The 25,527-nt window shown below is 42.0% G+C and overlaps 1 protein-coding gene across 2 annotated transcripts in view; it reads right to left on the bottom strand.

The window, feature by feature from the left end:
* Positions 1-15,339, bottom strand: part of SLC9A7 (solute carrier family 9 member A7) — a 76,077-nt gene extending 60,738 nt beyond the window's left edge. For both annotated transcript variants that reach the window (XM_027726367.2, XM_027726366.2), the window contains exon 1: positions 15,057-15,339. In XM_027726367.2, the coding sequence (XP_027582168.2) occupies positions 15,057-15,324 (268 nt within the window). In that variant the 5' untranslated portion in view covers positions 15,325-15,339. The remainder of the gene's footprint in view (positions 1-15,056) is intronic.
* Between the last annotated feature and the right edge of the window lie 10,188 nt (positions 15,340-25,527).

Raw genomic sequence — 25,527 nt, forward strand, 5'->3', positions numbered from 1 at the left:
GTTGTTTGTTGCAGTCTCTCCTCACGAGGTCCAAGAAGATAGCTTTGAGTCCTTGCTCTCCTGCTGCTGGTGACTTCTCCCTCTCGGTGTCTCACCTCAGTTCGTAGGCTGCTGTAGTGTAGCTTAGCTTATCAAGCGTCCACGTCCTGGAATCTTCATTCCTCCACATCAGTTCTCGGCTGCCCCCGGTCAGCTTCAGCAGGCAACTCTCGAGCTCTTGGCTCGTCTCCAATTTCGCCTGGGACTCTTCTCCCGAGCACCAAGCTGATTTATCAGCCCGTCCACTTGGCTCTGCTCAAATGCTGAGCCTTAAAATCCACCCCCCACCAGCCTAAATGTAGTGGGGGGGAAAAAGCCCCCTAGCCTTGGCCACAGGCAGCTCGGTTCAGTTATGCACTGTCCCAAGCGTCCCACAGCTGCAGGGGGGGGAAAGAAGGCCTGGCCTCCTCCCTCTTACCTCAGGTGCTGTGAATCTCTTCCTTCACAGCACACACTCCAAATGCTGACTCTATCTCTAGCCAAAGGCTGAGTTGGGGGGTCGCAGGGCTTCCCTCTCTCCCCCGGAGGGGAAGAGAGGGAGCCCAGCCACCCCCTGGCCCTGTCCACCTACACGCAGCAGACACCAACAGCAAAACAACCAAGACTGCACTGCCAACCATTTTCTTTGGGCAGAAGCGAACAACCTGAGCGGTGACTGGCTCTCCAGGGAACACTGTCCTGGCACCCAATCACCTCTGAGCCCCTCGAACTCTCAAGGGGGCCAATTTCAAACTATGACACCAGTAAATACACATTCATTGCATTTTTTGTGAAGCTTTTAACAAGCTGTATCAATTTAAGCAAGAGGACTGGTTATGAAATATGAGCAGGTTAAGCAATAATAAATGGAAGATCAAATTGGATAACTGCTCCTTAGACTCACAGGTATCGAAAACCAGTTTGGGGATTGAAGCTAATTATCCTAAGAAAGCAAGCAGACTGCTTAGCCTACCATTTTCTTCTGGAATATTATAGCTGTAAAAGAGCTGTAAAATTTCAAGAGGAACAACAGAACTTCAGGCTTGAGTACAGCATTATCATTGTTACCATAATGTTGCAGGTTATGAGATCCAGATGGGTGCAGGAGAAAGTGTCATATTTGTTATAATAGCAAAGCATTGACAAAAGGTGTGCCCAATTGCTCATGCTAAATGCTGACAGACTGAACTGCCAGATCACTGGGAAAACACTCAGTGTCAGGCTGCCAAGTTTTAAACCAAAAAACATAACAATAAAAAAAAATTGGCAGATAATATCACTAAATATAAGAAATCTGCATATTCAGTACCCAGCCTAATGACTGGCCACTGCTAAAATATTTGCTTTGAGCACTGGATTCAGTCTTGATTATTCTCTGAGCAAAAGATCATCTTTTCCAGCAGTCTAAGTGGAAGATTTACCATTAAATTCAACTGAAAGTTGACAGTGTCCCACAATTCTCCTGCTACAACAGTAACTAAAACTTTGCACCAAATCAGACAGAAATAAAGGACGGAGAGGATCTTGCAACATGAGTTATGCATACAATGCCCAATACTAAGACACTTGTGGGAAACACCGAAAACCCCACAAGACACCTGGGAAACTCCCCCATTAACTGTTTTACCAATAGTCAGGCACCCTTGAAAAAAATTAGTCAGCTCTCTTTAGGGCACAAGAAGTCACTCCATGCCTCTGTGCCAGGTTGACTCAGCCATGGGGTAGGGACAGTCCAGCACCATTATACTCGCTAGCACTTGTACTTATTCCGTAAGAAACATGGCAGCCTGTCTGCTTTGCATGGCTACTATAAAGAAAAAGATATGGATATGCTCTAGAAAAAGGTCAGATATGCAAAGTCAGATCATGTTTAATTGGGGCCCTGTATAACCATTACAAGAGCAAAGAGCATGCACAGTATCCACTGCTATAGAGTAGAGGTTCTGCTTTTCCCTGAACAGTAAAGATGATGCTGATGGAAATCAGTGAGTAAGGACAGAATCACAGCTCATGATCTGAGTTTGGCCAGGAGTTTCCCAAACAACCTTGACCAAACTTTTCCTGTTGCATACTTTTGGTCTAGTACTATTTGCCATCTCTAAAAGGCAAAAAATAAAAGACTTCACAATGCTTGGACACTTGGTATTTCATGGAGCTGTAAACACAGACACACTTTTTTTTCCATCCCATATAAACAGGCTATGAAAAAATCTGGGTTCTAACTTCAGGCTGATGAGCAGCAGTGGCTCAACTATTCCCCTGCTCCCTGCTATCATACCATTCCTGCAGGTGTACCAAGCAAGTAGGAGTACAAAGAAAAAAAGCAACATAAACAGGTGACTAAAAACATTTTTAAGGGCTGAGCAACTTACTTGCGGTGGTTCAGAGATGATGCAACCAACATTGACTTCTAAAAATCTTTGCCACTATATACCTCAGCAGCCTAACCCCAGTCACAGCTAGAAATTCCCTGCTCAGTTAAATTCTTAAGAGGAAGTGTCGTTTTTCAGGATTTCCTGCTTATCACCTCAAAGAGTTGAGGCTACTGGACTGTGACCCACAGACTATGTAGAAAGGTCTGACAAATAGCACAGGAATATAACAATGAAAACTCTAGACTAGTAATCAGAATATTTTTCTTCTTTGTAGAAAAGCTTCTAGTTTTTCAGCCACTGTTTTGTCACCCCTACGAAAAAAAAAATCATATTCTCCCAGAACATTTCTGTCTTCCAGTCTCTCAGCCCATTTCAACAAGCCTCATAGAATCTTCTGCCTTCTCCTTGGCTACATCTCTCTCTCTCTGCAGATACATTTCAGCCAAGCATTTCTCCTTGGGGTACCTGTTGCCACAGCAATTTGTTCTGGAACTTCTGCTGGACAGCTTAGGTGACTTCTCCAGCACTGGCTGACCTCCTACCCACTGAAGCTTACAAAAAACCTGTTTGATCCTCAAACCCATCAAACACTAAGTAATAGATAAATTTTCCTGATCAAGACAACCACTTTTCTAGCAGAACATGTCCTACAAATATGAGAGTAGTAGCCCCTAGTCCATGGAACTTGGTCAGTTTGAGTTACAGCATGAAAGCAAACTTCATTCCACACATTTTAAAATGGATATTGCTTTCAAATTAATTATCCTTAACTTTGAAGTCCAGAATTATTCAATGGACCTCTGGCAAACAACTGCTAACAGGACTCAGAAAGATCTTCCCAATCCTTTTTAACTGCCCCAGAACACCCTCCTGGTCAAACCAGTCCACCCCCTCCAAACCACAGAAAACCCCTGCTGGAGCAGGAACTTCCCATAATTCTGTATTTGTCAAAAGCTGCTGTTTCCAGCTTCTCAACCAGTAAGGCAAATATAGTGTAACAGGCAAATTACCTGTAGTAAGAGCTGTCAAAATTAGGAGTATACTTAACCATTATTTAAGGTGCATCAGATTGCCAGCGATCATATATTTATTTCATATCTGGTTCAGAGACCTTTTATATTGTCCATGCAACATACACTCAGTTTATATTTCAGGACAATAGAAAGAGGATATCCGAGTTTTATTTGACAAGTCTTTATGGCTTCACTATAAAAAACCACCATATCCACGTGTAAAATATTTCTATAGTAAATCAAGTGTAAAGAAATACTGTTTCCAATCAAGTAAAGCTTCAGAAATCTGTCTCTGTGCTCAGATAGAGTATTACACAAGAACAGGCTATTCTGGAAAGTGAGCAATTCAACTGTGAGGTGTGCACGTTGTGTGTGGGTGCACACACGTGGGTCAGAAATGTGATCAGTTTAAGGATCTCAGTGTACAGAAAACACCATGCACATTTGGATTCCGGCACTTTGGCATCATTACAAAAGCTCCAACTTTTGTTCTTAAGCATTGCCCTTTTCTGCAATTAAAAGTTCTGAAGATCTCAGAAGAAGGGTTCAGTGAAAGACTTTTTTTACAAACTCATTATAACTTAATGTTACAAATTAACTCAAATTTCCTCACTCAGTATTCGAAGAAAAATCTATTAGATAACCCTGGTGGTAAATAGTTGCCTGTGGTCCAACTTTTCTCATCATAGCTGTGAAATCCATACTTTGCTCACGAGTCAAACTTTAAGCCTTCTTTGGAAGCACAAGGACTGAAAAGTAGGTCTTGCTTTTGACATAGCCTATCAGCAAGTTAAAAAAAAAGTTAGTTTGATTCTTGCTATAATTAAATGTTCCTAGAGAGAGGGGCATCTTTACTTTTCACTTTACAAAAACACTGATTCATTAAGTATTAATTAAAAAAATCTAAAACAATACCCACAGAACCAGGAGGACAGCTGAGAACACAGCAACAAAGCAAGAGACAGTCAAGGAAAAAAGTTTATTGTAACACAAACAGCAGAAGTTTAATCTGAACACAATTCTCCTGTGCCTTGAGAAGCAGAACATCAAAGGAGCCAATGTTGCAATGAAAGCCTAGGTTGTAGACATGTAGAGAGACATAGGAATTCATATCTTATATATACGTCACCTAGAAATAGGTAACAGCCCACAAGTGAAGACAAGGTACAGATAATTTCATTAGTGCTCAGGGGAACCAGTCTCAGTGATGGAGAAGACTGTGGTAGCAGGAGGAAGGCAAAAATGACAGGCTATTTCAACCATTCTGATATTGAGCCAACCCTCTCATTCCCATTATGCAGGGAACTGAGCAAAGATTTTTAGTTTAGACTGAGGAAGAAAAAAAAAAAGTAGGTCTGACCTATGGAGAGGAATCTAGGTTATCAGCATTAAAGTAAGCTATTGGATGCACTTGGGGCAAAGTGAAGTAACAATGAAAGAGTTTTAGGTGATTCCCACAAAAAAGCATGCAGTCAGCATAAATATAATACTTCATTTAGGAGAGCTAAAAGACAAGAATAACAAAACCCACAGGAACCATTGGACAGCAAGATTTATCTCTGTCAGCATCATGTATATGAATAAAGGAAAGCAAAAAGAGGCTATTAAAATTCATATAGACATCATCCTCCAAAAATTTTGGGAGTCTTAAATTTCTCTTGGAGCTCTGGTAGAGGTAATTCATAATGCAGAAAAACAACTTGTGATCTGGTAACAGAGAAGCAAAGACAACCTATGGCTTTGGCTAGTGACCATAGCAAACCAAATGCTTCAGAGGTAGATTTTCAGTTTGTTTTTCTAATTTCATCTTTAAGAACATAACTATAAGTTTAACCAGTATCTAAAAGATTGAGGCCTCAATGAGGGGCCTCAGCTTCAATGGACTAAAAAGAAAGTGATTACAAATGCGAAGTAGATTGTGCTTACACCTCCTGCCCTGCCCTTAGGAGAGGGGCTCTGTCATACATAAAAGCAACAAGCAAAGTCTCCCCTATCTGTAATTAGGGTTGACAAAACACTAAGATACATCTGACATCATAAGCACCTGATGCTATGAGAAGATTAGGTATTTCTGTTTGAAGTACACAGAACTGTCCCAAGTTTTACACTTTGGAAGGGATCCCAAAACCATTAGGATCAAAAACTGAACATGTTTAAATAAATATACTCAAGCATTTGCCAGCAAAAGCAATAAAATCTTTTTATGGTTCCCTCAGGGAATGGGGGACATAATCAAGTATTACGTATCACCAAGATATCTACGCTGACAATTTCTGTTTCATGCAGGCACATGTATAAACAGAGTATACTGCAATTATATTTTGTTACTGCAGCTTAACAAGCAGGTCATCATTAGAAAATCACTCACTAGTTCTTCAGTCACGCAGTGCTGAGGAAAAGATTAATTTTACGTCCGTGAATGTCTGTAAAAGATCATCAGGAAGAGAGTGTGTGTGTGTCTGTATGTGTGTATACAAACTGCTATAACACATACAAACATGGCTGAAAAAGGTTAAAAGTTTCTAGATGTAAAAAATGAACTTCATAAACAATTTTTTGCCAAGTCAGACATACTGCTGTGCAGAGATCAAAAGCAATAATGATTAGGCTGAAACAGGGTACTGACACTCAGTTGCCTACATAAAAGTCTATTCCAGCATGAAGGTTACTTCACTCACACCATCATATCTTCAAAATGCAGTGAATCATTCTTGGGAGAAGGTGAATAAATAGTGTCTGGTGGGAATACATTCCCTATAAGACACTATCATTGAAGATAGGTATGACAAAACCACACCGTTTATGCTGTGCAGCAATACAAAGACAACTGTCAAAGTAAAAGATTCAAGACAAACTGAACAAGCAGAAGTGTGCACTTCAATTTTGTGAGCCAGGAAAGGATGCTACAGCTAACCCTGCCAGACACGTCTGTGGAAGGTCACTTACAGTCAGCTTTCTCCGCACTTAATACAGAGGAAATATCAAAGACAATCCAGGAGAAACAATCAGGTGTCACTTCCATAACAGAAATAAGCCTTTACACCAGTTTTCTTCCTCCAGGTATGTTCCAGACATGGCAGAACTGCAGTGTAGCCAGTGATGCCAACTCCATGCACTGGTTCACATCTCCTGTAAATGCTATTTCCACCTAGATGCCATATCCCTCCCAACTAGCCAGGGAGGGACAGTGTTTGCCAGTTCAAACTCCTCTATGGAGTCCAACTTCTAAAGGCTACTTTGAAAGCATAAATTACATAGCAAAACTAAAAGACAGTTGAAATAAGTTCATGTTTCAGGCCATGAATAACAAGTTCAAATATGGCATCTAGTAGCAAACACAAATACAGCATGAATTGTATTCTCTCTCAACCACTTAAAGCTATCAACTTCATTGCTCATACACAGACAAGTAAATACAGTATCAGCGAGACAGAGCCTATGTAGGTCTTTGGTAAATTGCCATTACATCAAAAAGCCAATGCAGATCACTCAAAGATTCTCAGACAAAGCCTCTATTTCTCCAAATGTAATTTTTTTTAATACTTCATGATATATAAAAGAGTAGAGTTTCTAGTTCACCTACAAAACCAGCCAGATCCTAAGACTGCAAATAAGGGTGCTGGGTGTACAGGGAATGTAAATACATGATGTCTATCCTCAGCAGAGTTTTGGATGGGACAAGCATGACTTGTATGTTCAGGAAAGACCATAATGCAAGTACTCAAACTGCAGCAGAGCAAAGATTCTATGGCTAACACTAACAATTTGCTCACTAAGAAGGCAATTTAAGGAAGAACAGTCAAGTTGTCTCATGGATAAGGGGACTTCTCAAGAGAAAGGTCATTACACAATCAGTAAGCACAATGAAGACTGACATGAAAGACTGAGAAATAGAAAGGATTACGCACCAGTAAAACAACAGCAGAACAGCATATGGCACACTAAATGCAGATCCCCTTTCACCACTGAAGGACTCGATATCAATTGTCAAGTGCGTGCTAGTGGGGAAATAATTTCTTAGAATTAGAGTGGAAGCAGATAGTATCCATCCTTATGGATTCAGAGTATAAATCAAAAACTAGACATATCTTTGTAGGACACTTCATATTTTTAAACTATCATCAGTTATAACATCTTTCTATTAGTATCTCATATTCAGAGCAGTGGCAAAGGTTAACAGCAGTTTTCATATTTAATCCAATTTTTGAATTAATGGGACAGCATCCGAGCCTCAGAAGCAATAACTACGCTCACAGTGTGTTGGCACTGATCACGGACATGGTGTGTCAGCTGCAGAGCTGGCACAGTGAACAATTTCACATGTAAGGGACACCAAGCAACACAAGCGGCTTTCTCTTTAACTAGCTACCTATAGCAAGAATTGCAGGTGCACGCACTATGCATCCACAAACAGCCAACACATTGAAGACTGTCATCTTATGCACGGACAAGTTAATTGCATTTTAGAATGCATTTATACCATGCTCCTTTGTTTCCATCCTTTTTTTATTAAGAATAGTCTCACAACCTCATAATGAAAGAGCAGGAGAACATGTCAAACCCACTTTAAAAAAAAACAAACTCCTCAGTCCTAACTTATTTTTTTAAGCATAAGTGAGAAGTGAAGACAACTATGGAGACACATGGCATTCTGAATAAGCAGACCAGTCTATTTAAACATTTCCACAGAGCCATCACACCAAGGTATCCATCCATCAGTCCCACAGCTCTGCTGTCCAAACTCCCCCCTCCAAGGGGCTTACAAGGTAACAGAGGAAGAATTAGAAATACACTCATAATGTGTACTTAAAGTTTGCAACGGGTGTTTTGGTGGCCTCAGCTGTCCTTAAAACCATTTACTACAGACCTATTTCAACAAGGTAGAGGCATTTTGAAAAAAATCTACAAGTGAAGAAAGTGGCAGCTGTGGAGAAGTAGTCTAGACTACAGTAGACCTGCAAGTCCCCCCAGCATGGCATTAGGGCCAGGACCCTCCAGTGGCAGCAGAGCTACCCCATTGCTGAGTAATCAAAGGCAGCAGAGTAGCCAAGCCCATGGACACTCCTGGCAGCAGTGCTGCACCCATAAGAGCTCTGTCAGGATAGGAGTGCAATCTTTTCCCATCCATCACCCACACATAACATCTGCAGCAAGAAATGTGGAGCTTAAACCCAGCCTTTGAAAAGGAATATGAAATATCAAAGCCAGGAAGAATGTACAGAAACCACACATCACCCCTGGCTAAGAGCACAGTTCATCTTCTTGGCTCTAATTTAGATGGAGCCTTCAACTATTTCTCCCCAATAAAAAAAACAGCTTCTACCAACATAGCTTTCAAGGGCCTTTAGGTGCTTTTAAAGCAAAGTGAATAGTCTGATTTCAGAACACGGGAAAAAACCCAAACAGTTTCATACAATTTCTCTTCTCTCTTCACACTCAGTTAATTGGAGGATAAAGTGCTTTTTAACTGGAGAAAAAAAGCAGTGTGTTTTAGCCAAATTACCCATCTCTGGTAGGCACAGAAAAGATCTGAACTGCTGAGAATCTCTGTGTATTCTTTACAACTCTAGTAAAAAACCCTTCAACATAAATACCCTTCTAAAAAAAAAATAATTGCTTGTATCACATCCTTCCAATGTAGACATCGCTTGGTCTAGAGCAAGGGGAGAAAGGTTATATTCAGTATTAAACGGGGTAAAGCTTTAATCCTGAGTCACAAATAAGAACTTTCTGTTGGAGAAAAAAAAGTCTACAAGCTGATATTTCTGACTGTCAGTGTGGAAACAACAGACTCGAGTTAAATACTGAGGCTGTCTCCTGAACATACAGGGACAATTCAGCAGCTCAGTGCTGGACTCTCAGCAGTCAGCAGGTGAGCAAGGCGAGAACATCCATGGTATACAACACCTGTTAGAAACCTAGATAGGAACTGCAAAATATTGTTACTTCTGGCCCCTAAGAGGCCAAGATACATAGTTCTGGACTGCAGAATGTGTCCTATAACTTTACTCTTTTTTTTTTTTTTAAATGATGTCTGACCTGTGGTTCCTGCTTCAGACTTCTGGTTTCTAAATCGGTGCAGCGTGAAACTGCCACTCCTACCTAATGAAGAGAATGATTGTTCAGATAGTAGCGGAATGATGTCCCTACTAAGGGAAAGGTTTCACCTAATTGTCTAAGATGTTGTCTTGAACTACTCTACAGAGTCAGTTGGTAAGGGGAGGCCAACTTTCAGAAGGAAGGAGAGGGGGAAAGGGCTACTATGCACCCACAAAGTGAGGTTTGTGGGCACTGAGGATACAAGAGGATCATAACTATCTGAACCACAACACTTTTCTGTCACAGGGAATTGAGCCTTCCCATCACTGCTTCCAGACCTATCTGTACGCATTGCAGAAAACCATCCCGGCTTGGAGGCAAGGCCAGTCACCCAAGAGTTTGGGCAAGTCAGAGGCAAGGCTTACGCCTGTTTCCAGCTGTGCTGGGAGCAGCAGAAGTGTAGAGTTCCACCTCTGTTAGTGAGCCCAGGACATGCAGTACTTTAGAAAGGTGTTTCACAGGTTGCACTGGTGCACCTAAACGCTGCCCAGGACTGGTTGTTCAGCTGACCCAGGAGAACTTCCTGTTGTGTGCGTAATTGCTTTGAGTGAAGGCAGTTTGAGTGTTAAGATGCACTAGTCTTTCTATAGCACAGGAAGTGAGAAAGGTCTATTAAAGACACACTACAAGAGACGACACACAGCTATAACCACTTCAACACAACCTTTTTTTAATTAAATATCAGAAAGAACAGTATCTGAATTGTTCACTGTGTTTGAATGAACAATTACTGTTTGTTACAGAAAATTCACAATGCGGTACTGTAAAATCCAGAGAGACAAGATTACACACCAGTTGCTACATAGATTTTTATTAAAACAGCCATGGAAATGCTCCCTATCACCTTTCTATGACCATCTATAAAACAAAGGCCTACTTTACCAAACAAAAGGAGACAGCTGAAAACCTAGGCCTGATCTCTCCCATTCACCCTCTTCTAAAAACATGGAGCCCCAATGACCCAGTAAAGAAGCACTGAGATCGGGACACCATTAGCATCTTGTTTTCAGTTTTCTCATCTGCACCAAAAGCAGAAGCGACTCGAGCAGCTGCATCCCAGTTCAGTCCTTGTGTTCTTTCAGGAAGATTCATCAGAGGATCTGTTTAGAGACATATTTCTATTGCAAAGTAGCAAAGAAAAATTGGAAGTAGTTGCAAAAGAAACATTCTGAAGTGGATAAAGGAAAACCTCAAGCTCCTACAGGGCCCAGACAAGTGCAACACTAACCTGTCATGGAACCACCTCGCTGACAACAAACTTGTGCTCTAGACATCAGCTTACCTCCACTCAGCTCAGCACACTCCAACCAACGCAACCACTCAATGAGCACTCACAGAGGGCCAGAAGGCAGGCAGACGTGAGCTCTGCAATATTACAGAACTGGCATCTGTTCGTGCTAACTTTCTAATTCAGACGAGAATTACAGTATATGCAGAGGAACACCTTTCCCCCTTCAGCCTCTGCCTGTTTCCTACAATCACGTGGTGCTGCAGAGCAGTAGAAGCTTTAACAGCCAGGTATGTCACCAAAGGCTTCCTCACACAAAAGGAATGCACATGTCCACTTCTCTCTTCTTTGGTTCATGCCAGTGATCAGAGGGTATTCTGGTGTTGATTTGATAGAACATCTCAAAGATGAAGTTCACAAACATAAAAATTAACTAATTTATCTTAATTGCTCTTAAAACCACTGCCCTTGCTAAAAACCCACAACTAAACAAAAAACCCCCAAACCCACAAAAACACCGACAAAACAAAGAAACCCAAAATCACTGCTTCGAGGACTACAGATGAGTTGTACTCCAAAGATACTTCAGAAACATCAGCAATTTATAAGCTATTCAACTACCCCACATGAAGAGCAAATCTGAAATATATGTAGGTTAATAACAGATATAAGCAGCATTTCTTCTAATTCTGTCACAAGATAAATTTATAATTTTTCCATCCAGTCACAGGCCGTAAAGCAAGCTTACAGAAAAGATTGGTATTACTATTAAAACATCCTGAGCAGCCAAAAAATTGAGCAAGACTCACTTTGAAAGCCTATAACAAAGTGATTTAAAATAATTTTCAGGAAGAACAAGCAGATTGCCAGAGAAAGGATAATGTTCTCAAAACTGGGTGCTCAGTTATGATCCTAAATCTAGTATTAGGAGGCTTATGTCAAAGTGGCTTATTAAATACCAACACGGACATGATTTTGCTGGCAGTGGACATGTGTTAGGTCATTTCTAGCATGTGTAGATATCAGAATGGTAACAGAGCACTGCAGCCAGATGAGCTAAAAATAGATCTTTTCAGTATCTACTCTGGATACAGAAACTTAGTCTGATACAGAGTATTCCAGAACAGATATAATGTTTTTATCCTGAACATTCACAGTTTATCTCATTTCTGATCCACAATAGGTAATTGAAGTATTATATGACTCTTCATATGTTGTTTTCTTTTCTCTATACCCAAGTCTGGTTTGCTTTTACTTTTATCTGCAGTGCTAGGACATGTAGTTCCCAGACAGTTCCAGAACAACCCCACAGTCAAGAAGGTACCTGATAGGACTTATATCTGTGCTGATGCATGAGTGGCCAGTGTACCTAAATTATCACTTCTGAAAAGAGACAAACTAATTGCATAATGGGAGTGATACCACTGAATCTGCTGGAAAACATCTACATACCTATACAGTTGCTTCCTGAGGAGCAGAGTGCTGGGGAGCCACAATCAGTTCCCACCCTTAAGCTCTACCCTGAGCTCTTGACATGCATGTTCCATGTACTATTGCTCCCTACTAAATGGCAATGCTTCTCAGCAGAGAATGAAGAAACTGCCAAACAAAGTTGCCACTGAACCTATTCTGGAAAAACACATCTCAGAATACTTTATCCTCGGACTAACACAAATAAAAGCAAGCATCGTGATCATTATCACAAGTTGAAATACATGTGCCAGCAAAGTCTCAATTCCTTAGTTGCTCTATTGTAGATTAGTGTTAGGTTGGGTTGTGTTGGGGTTTTTTTGATTGCTCCATAATGGCTTGCATTAGCAATACTGTTGCTGGAGCAGCTGTCATTTTTAAGTATTTAACTTCAACGGAGCAACAGCCTTATTACACAGTTTCAAGACTTGAATTAAATTGTATTTAGCACTTTATAAGCTAAATAAATACTTGTGTTTTTAGAACTTCAAACTCTTTGGTTGAAATATTGAGTTATGATTTTGTGTTCAAGACAGACATGATCAAACATATGCACTTCAAATACATACATACTTTTTAGAAGTGCAATTCTCAGATACCAAATTATTAGCAAAATAGAAACCCATCTATCAGTTTAACCACTGTCCTTTAAGTAGACAAGGAAGGAAAAGGAGAAACTCTTATTTGAAGAATTAAGCCTGATTACCAGAAGTATACCAGAAAGTTACTATGACGCTATGTTGTTTTCCTTGCCATACAGAAAGTCTGCAAAATGCTGAAGTGAAACTAGGTCTCAGCAGAGCTTTGCCAGCATATTGCTAACTATATTAGAAAGGAACTGAACTCACTAAACATGTTTCCTAGTATGTTTGCTACGACAAGGCAAGAGTTGGTTTGTTTAGGAGGGAGAAGACCATGTATTTTGATATGCTAAAGGGACTCATTTAGATGATGAGCGCATTGGGGAATGATTTATGAAAAAACATTACTTTTGGCACACCAAGAACATAGAATGATTTGAACCAATCATTCTTTTGGCAATGCTGTCAGTGGGGCAGAAAGAGCTATAGCACAGTGACTTTCCTAAGACACAACTTGGACACTTTTACGTCACATTGGAAACTTAACACCCATTTCACGAATCAGGAAATATATGTTAGAGTAAACTAATTTGAGTTTAATGAGAGGCAGAAGCTCTCCAGTTGAACAATTTCTCATTTCCCACACAGCTCATCAAAACACGTACCCAAACGCCCTTGATGCCCTGGTACTTGTATTGCATGCATTAGCACTCCCACATACACAAGATTACCACCATAAACTAAGCCACTGAAATCACTGAAATGATCATGAAACATAAAGGAACTTCCTGAAGGTGCCAAAAACAAGGTAATATCTAAACCACATCTTCAATACCACCTTACCCTGCCTCTTTTCCAATCAGCACACAGACAATTAATCTACCGTCTCCTGAGCACTATTCACCTGCTAAGCATTATAATGCCTCTGCATAACTTACTTATATACCCAGTTGTTAATTTGTCAGTCTTCAGCAACGAGCACATGTGAAGTACACAGCAATGCAGCAAAGAGATCAGTGACTAAGAGCAAATTGGGATGATTTAAGAGAAGCATCACCAGAGGAAAATTCCACTGCTTTGCAAGCAATCACATAGCCCTCAAGAGCAGCAGTACTCATCGGGGAGGAAACACTTTCCTCATCCCCTCGAGTGCTGAATTTCTCATCTGTGGTTATACCATCAATATGCTCATCCCGACCAACATGGGCCAGGTGTTTCACACGGTTCAGCAGGAACCGATTCCGCTCACGAAGGAGAAGAAGTGCCCCCGGCGCTTATGGCAGTAGCCAATCACGAGCAGACAAATCATTTTTTAAATGGATGGCTGCTCCTCATCGCGACCGATTATGCTCTGCGTAGCAAACTGCGCACCAAATACAACCGTTCGAGTTCCCGGCGGAGCGAGAGCCCCACGTCCCCGGTGCAGGCTCACCTGCCGCCCTCTGCGCCAGCAATTCACAGCACCAGAGAGACCAGATCAGCACCGTGAACATTAACCAGCCGAGCCCGGATCCTCCGGACCATCAGCCCCACAAACGCAGGGAGGAAACACAGCTTCTGCTGAGGAGTTTACTTTCCCTTTGCTCACATCCATCAAGAAAAGGGGGCTGGAGAGGGCAAACAACTCAGCACAGCTCTCCTTGCACCAGGAGGGCTCGGGATGAGCCGCGGGCGCTGTCAGGGTGCGTGGTGTCACTGCGGTCAGTCGGTGTCCGCAAACGCGGGCCACCGGTGAGAGCAGCGCGCCAACAGCCAGGGAGCAAATCCCGGACCCTAAACACGCTCCTTTTCTCGTGTTGCGGCCGCAGCACGGCGAGGGCATTGGGATAGCGATTTCCAAAGTCATCACCGCGATGACCTGCACGTCCCGGTGCTCCACACTGCTGAAAGTACGGCCGGCGAGCTGCCTGTTTGCGGCGGGAAGGGTCACTGGAACGCTGTCCCCGCCAGCACGGCCACGGCGGTGGGACGCACCTTCCCGCAGGACACCGCTCCGCTGCCGTACGGGAGGCAGTCTCCTTCCGTCCCAGGAAAGGCGGGGGCGAGGGGAGGGGACCCAGGAGCAGCGGCGGGGGCGGTCGGGCTCTGCGGCAGAGGGGCTGCCCCTGCCCGGGGCTCGGCCTACCCGTGTGCTGCCGCCTGCCCGCTGCGGGCTCGGCGCTCCTCCGGCGGGGCACAGCGGCCCGCCGCCGCCCCCCGCCCCTCCCGGCACCTGCCGCGGGTGACTCCGGGGGCTGAGGCGCAGGTGGTGCCGGGGCCCCGCGGGACTCACCGTAGATCATGGCCAGGCCGGTCTCGTGGAGGAAGCGGACGCGGCGGTGCTTGAAGAGCCAGATGGTGAGGATGGTGAGGGTGAGCAGCAGAATGAAGGTGAGCAAGCTCACGCTGTCCTGCCGGTGGCTCTCCTCCGCCTCCTTCTCGGTGGCGAGCTCCTCCATGGCGCTGCTGCTGCGGCCGCTCCGCTCCGCCGCCCGCAGCCCGCCGGCCGCCAGCAGGAGCAGCGGGAGCAGTGGCAGCCGGCGGCGCAGGGGCACAGCCATGGCTGCGGGAGGGAGGGATGCCGCGGCTCTCCGCTCCACTCCCGCGGCAGCGGCCCGCGGGCACTGCCCACTGCCCGCCTCGCGGGGGAGGGAAAGGACGGCGGGAGGGAGCGGCCCCGGCGCGCAGAAACCCGCCCGCCACCGCCTCCCTCGGCCCCTTAAAGGCGCAGCCCCGCCGGCGCTCCCCTCGGCCGGGCAGCGAAGGCTCGTCTCCCGTGAGGGCGCAGTGTCTTCCTTTCCTCCTTCCACTGTGGCCGGCCCGGCTGCCCCCGCCCGGCAGAGGTGCAGGGATGGCTGAGAACCGGCCCGCGCCGCCGCGGGGCTGGTTCTGCTTCGCGAGTCCTAAGTGCCGCCTCGGTGTCACGGGCAGCGCGGCAGTCCCGGTCCCGGTGCCGGTGCCGCTCTCCCTGCGGCGCAGAGCGAGCCGGTGGTCAGCTGTTACAGCGGTGCGGTGTTGGAAATCATCACCCCAGAACCCGCCCTGTCCCCATCTGGGCCCGGGCTGGGCCAGGGGCTGATGGTCTCCGTGAGACCTGGAAAGGAAAAGGCACCGTCGTTTCTTTCTTTCTTTCTTTTTTTTTTTTTCTTTGTTTCTTTCTCTCTCTTCTCTCTCTTTCTCGCCTCTTTCACCTCTTTCCCTCTCTCTCTTTTTTTTTTTTTTTTTTTTTTGTTTTCTTTTCTTTCTAATAAGACACAGGAAAACTTACTAAAAACAAATCGTTAACTTGGAGGTTTCCATCCAAATACATCCTACTGGAAATTTGCTTCTAGGAAGTAAGACAATTGTAGGAAATGAATAGATAGCTAGTCAGTACTTTTAATTTGACATTTTTTTGCTGAAAAGTAAAAGAGTATATCCTTACTGCTTTAAACTCAAGTTAGGGGAAGGAAAGAAAAGCTGCTTTTTGCAAGCAAGCCAAAATCAGCACCTTCTTTAGCTTTTTTTTCTTAAATGAATCACAACCCCTTTAAAAGATTGAATTCTGAGTGATGAAAATGTTTACCTTTAAAGAAATACAAAACGCTGTAGAGCTCAGGTTTGTGTTCTCTTTCGGGGCTTTTTGGTTTTTTGGTTTGGGGGTTTTTTTGTTTGTTTGTTTTAATCAGCTTCAGTAGGAGGGTGCTTTCCCTTTGGCTGCCAGGGGAATTCCCTCGAAGCTTCCAATGGTGGTGTAAGCAGTGCTGACATTTCTGCTCGTGTGACATTTCTTCCAGAGTTATTTTCAATCATAACTTCTAACATGTATTTTAGCCATTGTTTTGCATAAGAAGAAAGCACAATACCTTAGGCCACATCTTTAATTAGTTACATGCCAGGTTTTATCTCCTTTAGGGATGTGCTCTTTCTTAATATTGTTGCCATGTTTCTGCAGTTATTTGTCGGGGTAGATACAAGAGTCTTTCCTCCTGCTAGTGGATCTGGAATTGTCTTGTGATATATATTATTCTTTGGGAGGCTCCATTTTACGAATATTTCAAGATTACAGCTCTGTAAATCCACATTTCTATTTATATGTAGTTCTTTTAAATATGGTATTTATGCAAACTCTCCTCAACAACCATGGAAATCTATTGTAATCATGTGCAATTATCTTTAAATATTTGATTGTGCAGGGCTGAAAGTTTACATTGACAGTGCTGTCATTTGTAAACCTCTTAGAGATGAAAAGCAGTAATTTGCCCTGAAGACCTAGCTCCTAAACCTATGTGAACCATTAAAAATTTCTGCCTCAAGACTGCCTTATGTTAAATCTCACATTAAAAATTAACATTTCTGGTGTCATAAATTAACATTTGTGGTGTAATGAGAGCATTATACAGCTAAATCTTTACTGTATGTCTTTAGGATATACAACCTACATACAATATAATGTATATCTTTAGGATATAACCACCTACAGGCTTCATAGCAGACTACAGGTATGCAATACCATGCTAAGTATGTGTGATGCCAATAAGGTTGTAAAATAAAAAGCTAAATGACAATAACAGGCTCTCTTCTGTGGATCTGCTTTGGTTTTTTTATGTGCTGCATAGTGCCAGGCAAAGTCTGTCACTAAGTGGTAGCTCTTTTCAAGAAGACAATTTCCATGTATATTGTAATTTCATCCACCTCTCAGCTGAGCTGCAGTCAGGGTCTTAAGTTACTTTCTGCAAAGTCTTCCACCAGTAACCTGTGTTTTATTCCTCAACATTCACATAGTTGGCTAAATACTATGCCTCTTGCTCTCCAGGCAACAGTGAGAAATGTTCAGGCAATTCTTTTAATACTTGAGTATAATATTCCAGTTTGGGGTTTTTTTTGGGGTGGTTTTTTTTTTTTCAGCTGAGCTGTGCTGTTTGTGGAGAAAACTATTCATCCACAGTTTGGTATGTCAGCTCAAGCTTTGAACTTCCACATTCACATTTACCAGGTGTTTTCACTACTGCCTTGTCCCTGTAGCCTTTGCACGGGTATCACCTTGTCCTAGGAATCTGTCTCCAAATACCTTTACCAAATTAAAAAAGTAGTGTTCACCACTGTTGTGTTCAAAATCAAATGCAACTTATCCTTTCTCTGGACTGTGTGCATGTAACTAAATCCCATATGGAAAATGGTGATGGGAGCATGATTGTTTCTGTCTGTGTGGAGCATCAAAGTTTAATAGTTATGTAATTGAGTTCTCCTCAACTCAGTGTGTTCTGTCTAACATGTTGTTGCCAGGGAACTTGATATGCACAGTGTATTTGGTTCATGCAGACCAAAGTTTGCTGTCTCTTTACACTTATGGATTGGTATCATGATGCATGAATACTTAAACTGATATACTTAAACTGGATCATCCAGATTGTATGTTATCAAATAAGAAAAAAAAAAGTATTGAGTCCCTCTATCTCTGAAAACCAGATTGCATTGTTGTTAGAGAGCTGTGTTTACACAGCTCAGTTCCTTGCAGTGGTGTAGATAGCAGGTCACTGTGGTGTTTTCACTTCATTAGGAATATCAATAATTTCACCTCAAGGGGTAGCTCTGTCATTGTAATAACCCTGAGGTTACAGTTTGTGCTACAGGCTTTTTCTGGCAGGCCTCCACTCGTCTTCCCAAGCTATTCTTCGTGGTCTCTATAGGTAGGATCGCTGCCTGTCAGCCACCATGTATATTGCATAAGTCAGCCAGCTTGCTTAGCAAAACTCATTTTGTTCTATTCCTCCTTTCTTTCCATTTGTTATTTTTGATCTGGTGCCAGACAGAGGTCTTTGATCTGATTGCTGTTTGAGAGGCCACGCTTGAGGTAGAAACAATGAGGTGTGCTTTGGAAGACGGAAGGCCAAGTGGGATAATAACAGAGGTATCAAAAGCTTCAAACTAAAGTTAAGAGATTGCACTGAAATAGATCAAAGGACAAAATCTAGCCCTTCAACAAAGTTCAGCCATGCCTGGAGGGATGCAGGAGTATTTTGGTATTAAATGCTAATAAATATGTACATTTGCACATAGTTGATGATTGACTTGCAGGATTGAGTCACATGACTGACCAAAACACCACAAAGATAGATATAGATTGATCTACCTTTTGTTTATCTGTCTTCATTTATTAAAAAGTTCATTCTCCTAGAAGCACCACCAAATACTACCTGCTGCATTTTTATAACTTTGTTTGTTAAGAAAGTCTTTCTTACCACATGAATGGATATACACTTCAAGTTTGTTCTTATTCCCAGAGTTAAATGATGCCATGTGAAGCAAATACGAGGTCCTATTTTAAAGCTCTGTTCTCTCTCCAAGCTGTTGGCAGTAACCCTGTCCACTCCTTGTCAGTCATACTGGAGAGCTCGCGCTCCATCGAGACCTTTTCAGTATTACACAAGTCTGTGGAGGCTGGCCCTTTCTGCTGATGAAAGCAGCAATTTTGAGACTTTCACTGACCTAACATGCCATTGTAGTACTGGTTCTGATACAGAAAGGCCTCACAGTCGCTTGGGCTTACAATAAACCGGAAAATCAAACAAATCCTTATCTTAATACGTGACGTGTTTATGCAACTGCCTTTGCACACTCACATTTTCTAGCACATTAATCCAGAATGCAGTAACAGGTTGATTAGTAGGCAGGTCAGCCTTACAGAGCAGCTAGCATGTCAGCCACACTCCTTTCTTTGCCTTCTTTCTCCTTTCTTCCCTTTTAAGCCAAACTCTCCTGTCACTGTGATTTAAATGGCAACCAATTTTGAACCTGTAGCCAGCTTCTGGCAATAGTGGGAACATCTTGTGGGCTACTCTCATGTGTCTGCATAAGATATCTATATGCCCCAGGATACCATAAAACATGCTCCATTGAAATATGAGTTTAAAGACAACTAAGTGTTCTGCAATTAAATTCTGAAGAACATGTCATATTTTTACTGAAAAACAAATTTGTTTGAATCTCCAGTTTTTTGGAAGTGTTAACAATTGTGACACATTTCTCTGCTAGTACCAGTCCCTCAGAGGTGTCAGATAGCTGAGAAAATGTCAGAACTGCCGTTTTCCATCAGTGCAAGTGCAGAAATCATAATTAGCCTTTCCAGTACAGAAAAGTCTAGCTGGATTAAGAGCTGTTCTGTGCTAGGTGCAGGAGTGTGGCACTTTGCAGCCACATCTCACAGCTTTTATGCTGTGGTAAGCTTTCAAAGTGTTTGAGAGGGGTATGACTAGAAGTTTTATCTGCAGAAAGGTGCTCTGCCATTTTCCTTATACCCAAACAGATTTGTTTCCCCTTCTAGCTGTATATGATCTCAGGAAGTGTCATTCCGCTAGGGACAAAGCAGGTTGTCTCTTGTTCCTCAGAAGAAGGCAATTCATTACCCTCTGCAGGTGCAAATCACAGTTATGACTTTCAACGTTGCAGTTGTTCAAAGAAGCATACAAGCAATCACTCCTCATCACTCATCACTTCCCACCATATTCCCCATAAATATTAAAAGAAGTGAATATCCTAGTGCCACAGCTCATCTTGTGCCAGGAGAGTCTGAAAAAAGTTCTGGAAAAGAGCAAATGAGCCTCAGTTAAGGAAAGTAAATTATAATTTAACTTCCTGCGCAAAACTAATCTTGTCTAGCCCCACGAGGGGTAATGTGAACAAAATTTAAAACTGCAGGCAGGCACATAGATGCTCTGTTAGTGTCAGCTGTCAGTTGGCCACTACCAGAAACAGTGCTTGTGGAAGGTTTCCTCAAATACAGTTCTAAAGCGTAAAGGAGGACAGATTAGAAAAAAATGTGGGTGCAATGTCTTGGTATTCAAATTCGTTGTAAAATATTTCTAGTCTATATTTGCACAAAATCTTTTGACAAAGGTCTCCTGGAGAAGGCCTCTGTTATCTTCTTGATAAACAGAAAGTCAAAATTATTAAATCATTATGCTTGATATGTGCGCCTGTAGGCATTGCATAGGCTAGGAAATTAATCTTTGTAAACAAAGTTATGCTAAGTATCTTGGCTTTATCTGAACTAGGCAGCTCAGAGCCATGGCTAGACATACAAAGGAAAAAGGTTACATCTATCTTGAGAAGATATATCTGAAGTTGCTTAAGTTTACTTTTGTTCCGGAGGAAGAAAACCTCAATCAAACAAACAGGAAACCTCATGTTTCTTCTGCAGGAAAATAAATTTTTCTAGAAATGTGAGAGCCTAAAACATCCGTGGAAGAGTGAGTTTGAGTGATAAATGTCCATCATGCTGGACACTCTGCTCTGCAGTTTTGAACAAACCCTAGAGATCTGAGGTATAACTAGAGGTACAAAGGTATAACTTACCTGCCATAGGTTCTATTTCTGCTGAAAGGGCTGAATTATTAACAATATAGTAAATACAGTCAATTTTTACAATCTAAGCAATCTCCTGCATAATTTACTAAGAGAGCGACAGAATGTCAATTAACTGGCCAGTAATCATAGGATGGCTAAGGTTGGAGGGGATCTCTGGAGTCCATCTTGTCCAACTACCCTGCTCAAGCAGAGCCACCCAGAGCCAATTGCCCAAAACATGTCCACACAGCCTTTAAACAATTCCAAGGATGGACATTCCACAACCCCCTGGGCAACCTCTGCCAGTGCTCAGTCACCCTCAGAGTGAAAACTGTGTTCTGATGGTCAGAGGGAAATTACTGTGTTTCAGTTTGTGTCCATCCCCTCTGGTCCTGCCACTGAGCACAGCCTGGCTCCATCTTCTTTACACCTTCCCCTCAGATATTTATGTACATCGATGAGATTATCAATGTATGATAAAATGAGATTAGATTATCAATTATGAGATTATGAATGCAATATCTAGTTTAGTAACAATTTCACAGAAATTTCACAGAATATTCTGAGTTTGAAGGGACCCACAAGGATCTTTAAGTCCAACTCTTAAGTGAATGGTCCGTACAGGGATCAAACCCACAACCTTGCTGTTATAAGCACCAACTGAGCTAATCTGAGACTCCACAATAATTATCTCCAGAGTTTTTCAGACTGACAAAAGTGTAAGAGATTAGTGTTTCAAAAGGATGAGAACAATTTAATTATAAATTTTTATTACTGTGGAAACTAAAGAACTGATTGACTAACACTCTCTCATTTTGCAGAGTCTGACAAATCCAGTAGGAAATTTGGAGGCATGTTTTTTAAAAGGCTACACAGGCAGCCAGTTCCACACAAGTTGGGAACACCCTGAGCCCAGAAGACAGGAGGGTCTGTCTGGCTGAGACAGTCCAGAATAAGACCAGGTGCTGCCAGTACTGGGAGCTGGTTGCTCTTTTCCAAGAATAAGCTAACTAGGGCTAGTGAAGGCAGTGCCGTTAGGCAAGTTTTAGCTCCTGATGGACCCTGGCTAATAGGAATGGCAAGCTCTAAGGAGAAATATGCTGGTTCCAACAGTTGAACCCTCTCACAACAGATCTTCATCTACTGGAAAAATTATGATAGTAGGGCTGGGCCAAGCTGTGACAGAATGTGAAATCTGACAGCTTCCTAAATTATGCCTATTCGACATGGAGCTTTCATATGCTTGATACAGGTAGGGTGTTTGTTGTTTGGTTGACTGCTACAGCTGCTGGCCAGATAAGAGGAGAAAGATACAAAAGGCTTGAAATGCAAAGACAGTAGTTGTCAGCTGCTTCGAGGTGCAATCAATATAATCTCAAACTGTAACTCCAAGATAGAAAAGGTTCAAGACAGACATGTTAGTGGAATCAGCATCACAGCAGTCAGGTCAGACACAATTGGTATTGTAAGGACAGTCATAATTTACGGTATTTTAGGAAAGGATTTGATGTTATACTGCACTGTCTTTCCTTTTTATTCCTTATTTTAGTGAATAGAGTACTTTATTCTATAAAGAAGGTTTTTCATGTTAATATTATTTGCATATTCCCAATTCCTCATCCTTCCCCTGTTGTGTGCTAGTCAGGATAAATTCCACGTTTGTGCAGAAGAATAGATGGGGTGATTTATTGTGGCGTGGTTATTACACTCATGCAAAGCTGGGACATCTAGAGGCCAAAGCAGTGTCTGCAAATACAGTCAGTACAAACACATCTACTAGATGTGGGTATTAGAGCATTTTTCAAAAGCAGCTTAGATAATAAGTACATCGCATGACCTCTAGTGGTATTAAGCCCAAGGCACTGTCAAAGTCAGTGACAGTTTCCTGAGCCTGAGGAAAAGCCAATGTCACAGAGGAGCTATCACATACATGCTAGTTCTAATGCTGCTGTACCCCACCTAACTGACAGCTTTATGTGAGCCCACCTTTTGTCCCATTGCCAGGATAAGACTGAGAAAAATTTTAATTTTGCAGAAATTCCAAATACTCAGCAGATCAAATGTTTTGTAGCAGTGCTTTCATTGTCAACTAATAGCACATCATCATTAATCTTTCCTGCTGTCATGGTTTAAACCCAGCCAGCAGCTCAGCCTGACCCAGCTACTTGCTCACTTCCCCCATGGTGGGATGGGGAAGAGAATCCGAAGGGTGAAAGTGAAAAAATTCATGGTTTGAGATAAAGATAGTTTAATAGGAAAAGCAAAAGCCATGCATTCAAGCAAAACAAATCAATTCACTGCTTTCCAGGGACAGGCAGGTGTTGAGTCATCTCCAGGAAAGCCAGACCTTCACACCTTGTAAGAGCCTCACTGCCCACTTCTAAGAGCATTTCAACATGTTTTTGCTGGAGTGTTTTTGTCACATGGCATGGACAAGCAGCAGGAGAATCTTAATACATTCGCTGTCATCAAGATCACTTAACACACACACACACACACAAAACCCCCCAAAAAACAAAAACGAGGAAAAAAGGAATGGAAAGGGGGTTACTGCTTACTTTCCTCGGCTAGATATTTCTTGAAAAATAACATAAGATTTGTGTACTTCTGTTATTGACCTTTTATTGTGTGTGTGAGATGATTGGGTTTAGCTGCTTTCCAGATGTAAGCCCTTTCTGGCATGGACTGTGGTTTCATTTATGTATAGCAATTCTGAAAATAATACATGATAAACAGTTGCACACAAAAAGTGTGATTTACCTAAAACAGTCTTGTCTAAAGTTTTGGTGTCTAACTTTGTGTTCCTCACCCTTTGTTGACTTTACTAAGAAAGAAAAATTGAAAGCTGAGGTAGTTTGGGTTAGCTACCATCCAAAAGTGCTTATCTGAGTTGAATTTCCATCCCAAAGTTTTTTTCCACTGCCTACAAAAAGATTGCTTTGGGTGAAAAACTCAGAATTCCATATCTAAGTAGGGTACCTACCACACTAAGACTAAGGAAATCTACCCAGGAATCTAGTTTGTTTGCTAGCACTGGATCCCAGCGTATACTGTGAACTCAAAAAGAAAAAGAAGGCACTGTTTGATAATTTGCCAGTACTGAAGATGTTCAGCCACTAGCAGAAGTACAGGAAAAAGAGGTTTTTCCTTATAGGATTAAAACCAGAGATAATTATTAGACTGTTTTTCTTGGTACATAGATCCTGCTGAATAGGTCTGAAACAGAATAAAGTGTGAGTCGCAAAGTCAGTTATCATTATCGGACTTTGGTTCTTTTTTTTATTTGACCTTGTCTTGATACCTCTCTTGATGAAAAAATTTTAGAGACATTACTACAGTTCGAATAACCCTGAGTTCCTGGAAAGAGAAGGATTGAAAATCATCAAAACAGCAGGGAGTTAAATGAGAAAAGACTTAATTTGTCTTAAATCAAAGGTATTTTCATATTGCTCATTGGTCAGCTCTGCACCAGATTATCCTGACATGGCTGTGCCTCCCTTCTTTTGACCTTTAATGCAGGATCACTTTGCCTAATTACATGTAGGTTATGTAGGGTGTACTTACCTCTGTTTATGATCACAGGATTCCTTTGGAATTTCACCTTACAATATCAGAATCTGTATGAATTGAGAGGAAGGTCCTTACACATGTGAATGTGTCTATTTTGCAAGAGAACATATCTTTCATTCCACCCCAGTTGTTCTGTGCCTGAGCATGTTATTTGTTGATTTTTATACGGAATATTTTTGCTCCTTTGGTGCAAATTACATTGTTTGAAAACCAATCTTAATGTGAATCTTCTTAACATGCAAGCAAGCTTTAAACTCTTCCAAATAATAATTACTCCAGTATTTTCTTTCCATCTGCTGTCTCTGCAGTATCCCTTGCTATTACGTGTTATCAACAATTTAACTAATTTATTCCTCAGAGTCTTACAGTGAGGTAGCAGTATTCTCAAAAACAGTGTCTAGAATGTTTATTGCATGCTATGTTGTAAGACAGAAAGGGAAGAAAAGGCAAAACAAATTGAATCCTGTGTTTGTTTACTTTAACAACAGGACTTTTGTACAGTTAACACTGAATATTCAAATGTTATTTTAGATCTGATTCGCTGTCTTGTTACTGTGCTGATGAAGTTTGATAAAAATCTTGACCTGTGTGTGGATTGTTCAGGGTTACAGATTCCTATGCAATTCCCTAAAGTTAATGTAGGCAGAATACAGCACTGCTGCAGCCCTTGAATGTATTTTGCCAGGATTCCAACAAGGTCTGGATCAGTGATGTCTTTGACATTTTTGTTGAAGATCCCACTTTTGTCACTTTTTACCAGTCTCATTGGGAGCATCAGGCAGCCACTGTTACACCCACAAGGACAATACACATGGCAGGTTGGCACCATAGATAAAGCCATCCCACAAAATTAATGTTAAGAGCTCAAA

This window comes from Pipra filicauda, unplaced genomic scaffold (genome assembly GCF_003945595.2).
Source record: "Pipra filicauda isolate LSUMZ 115617 unplaced genomic scaffold, ASM394559v2 scaffold68_size4259465_pilon, whole genome shotgun sequence".
NCBI classification, from domain to species: Eukaryota; Metazoa; Chordata; class Aves; order Passeriformes; family Pipridae; genus Pipra; species Pipra filicauda.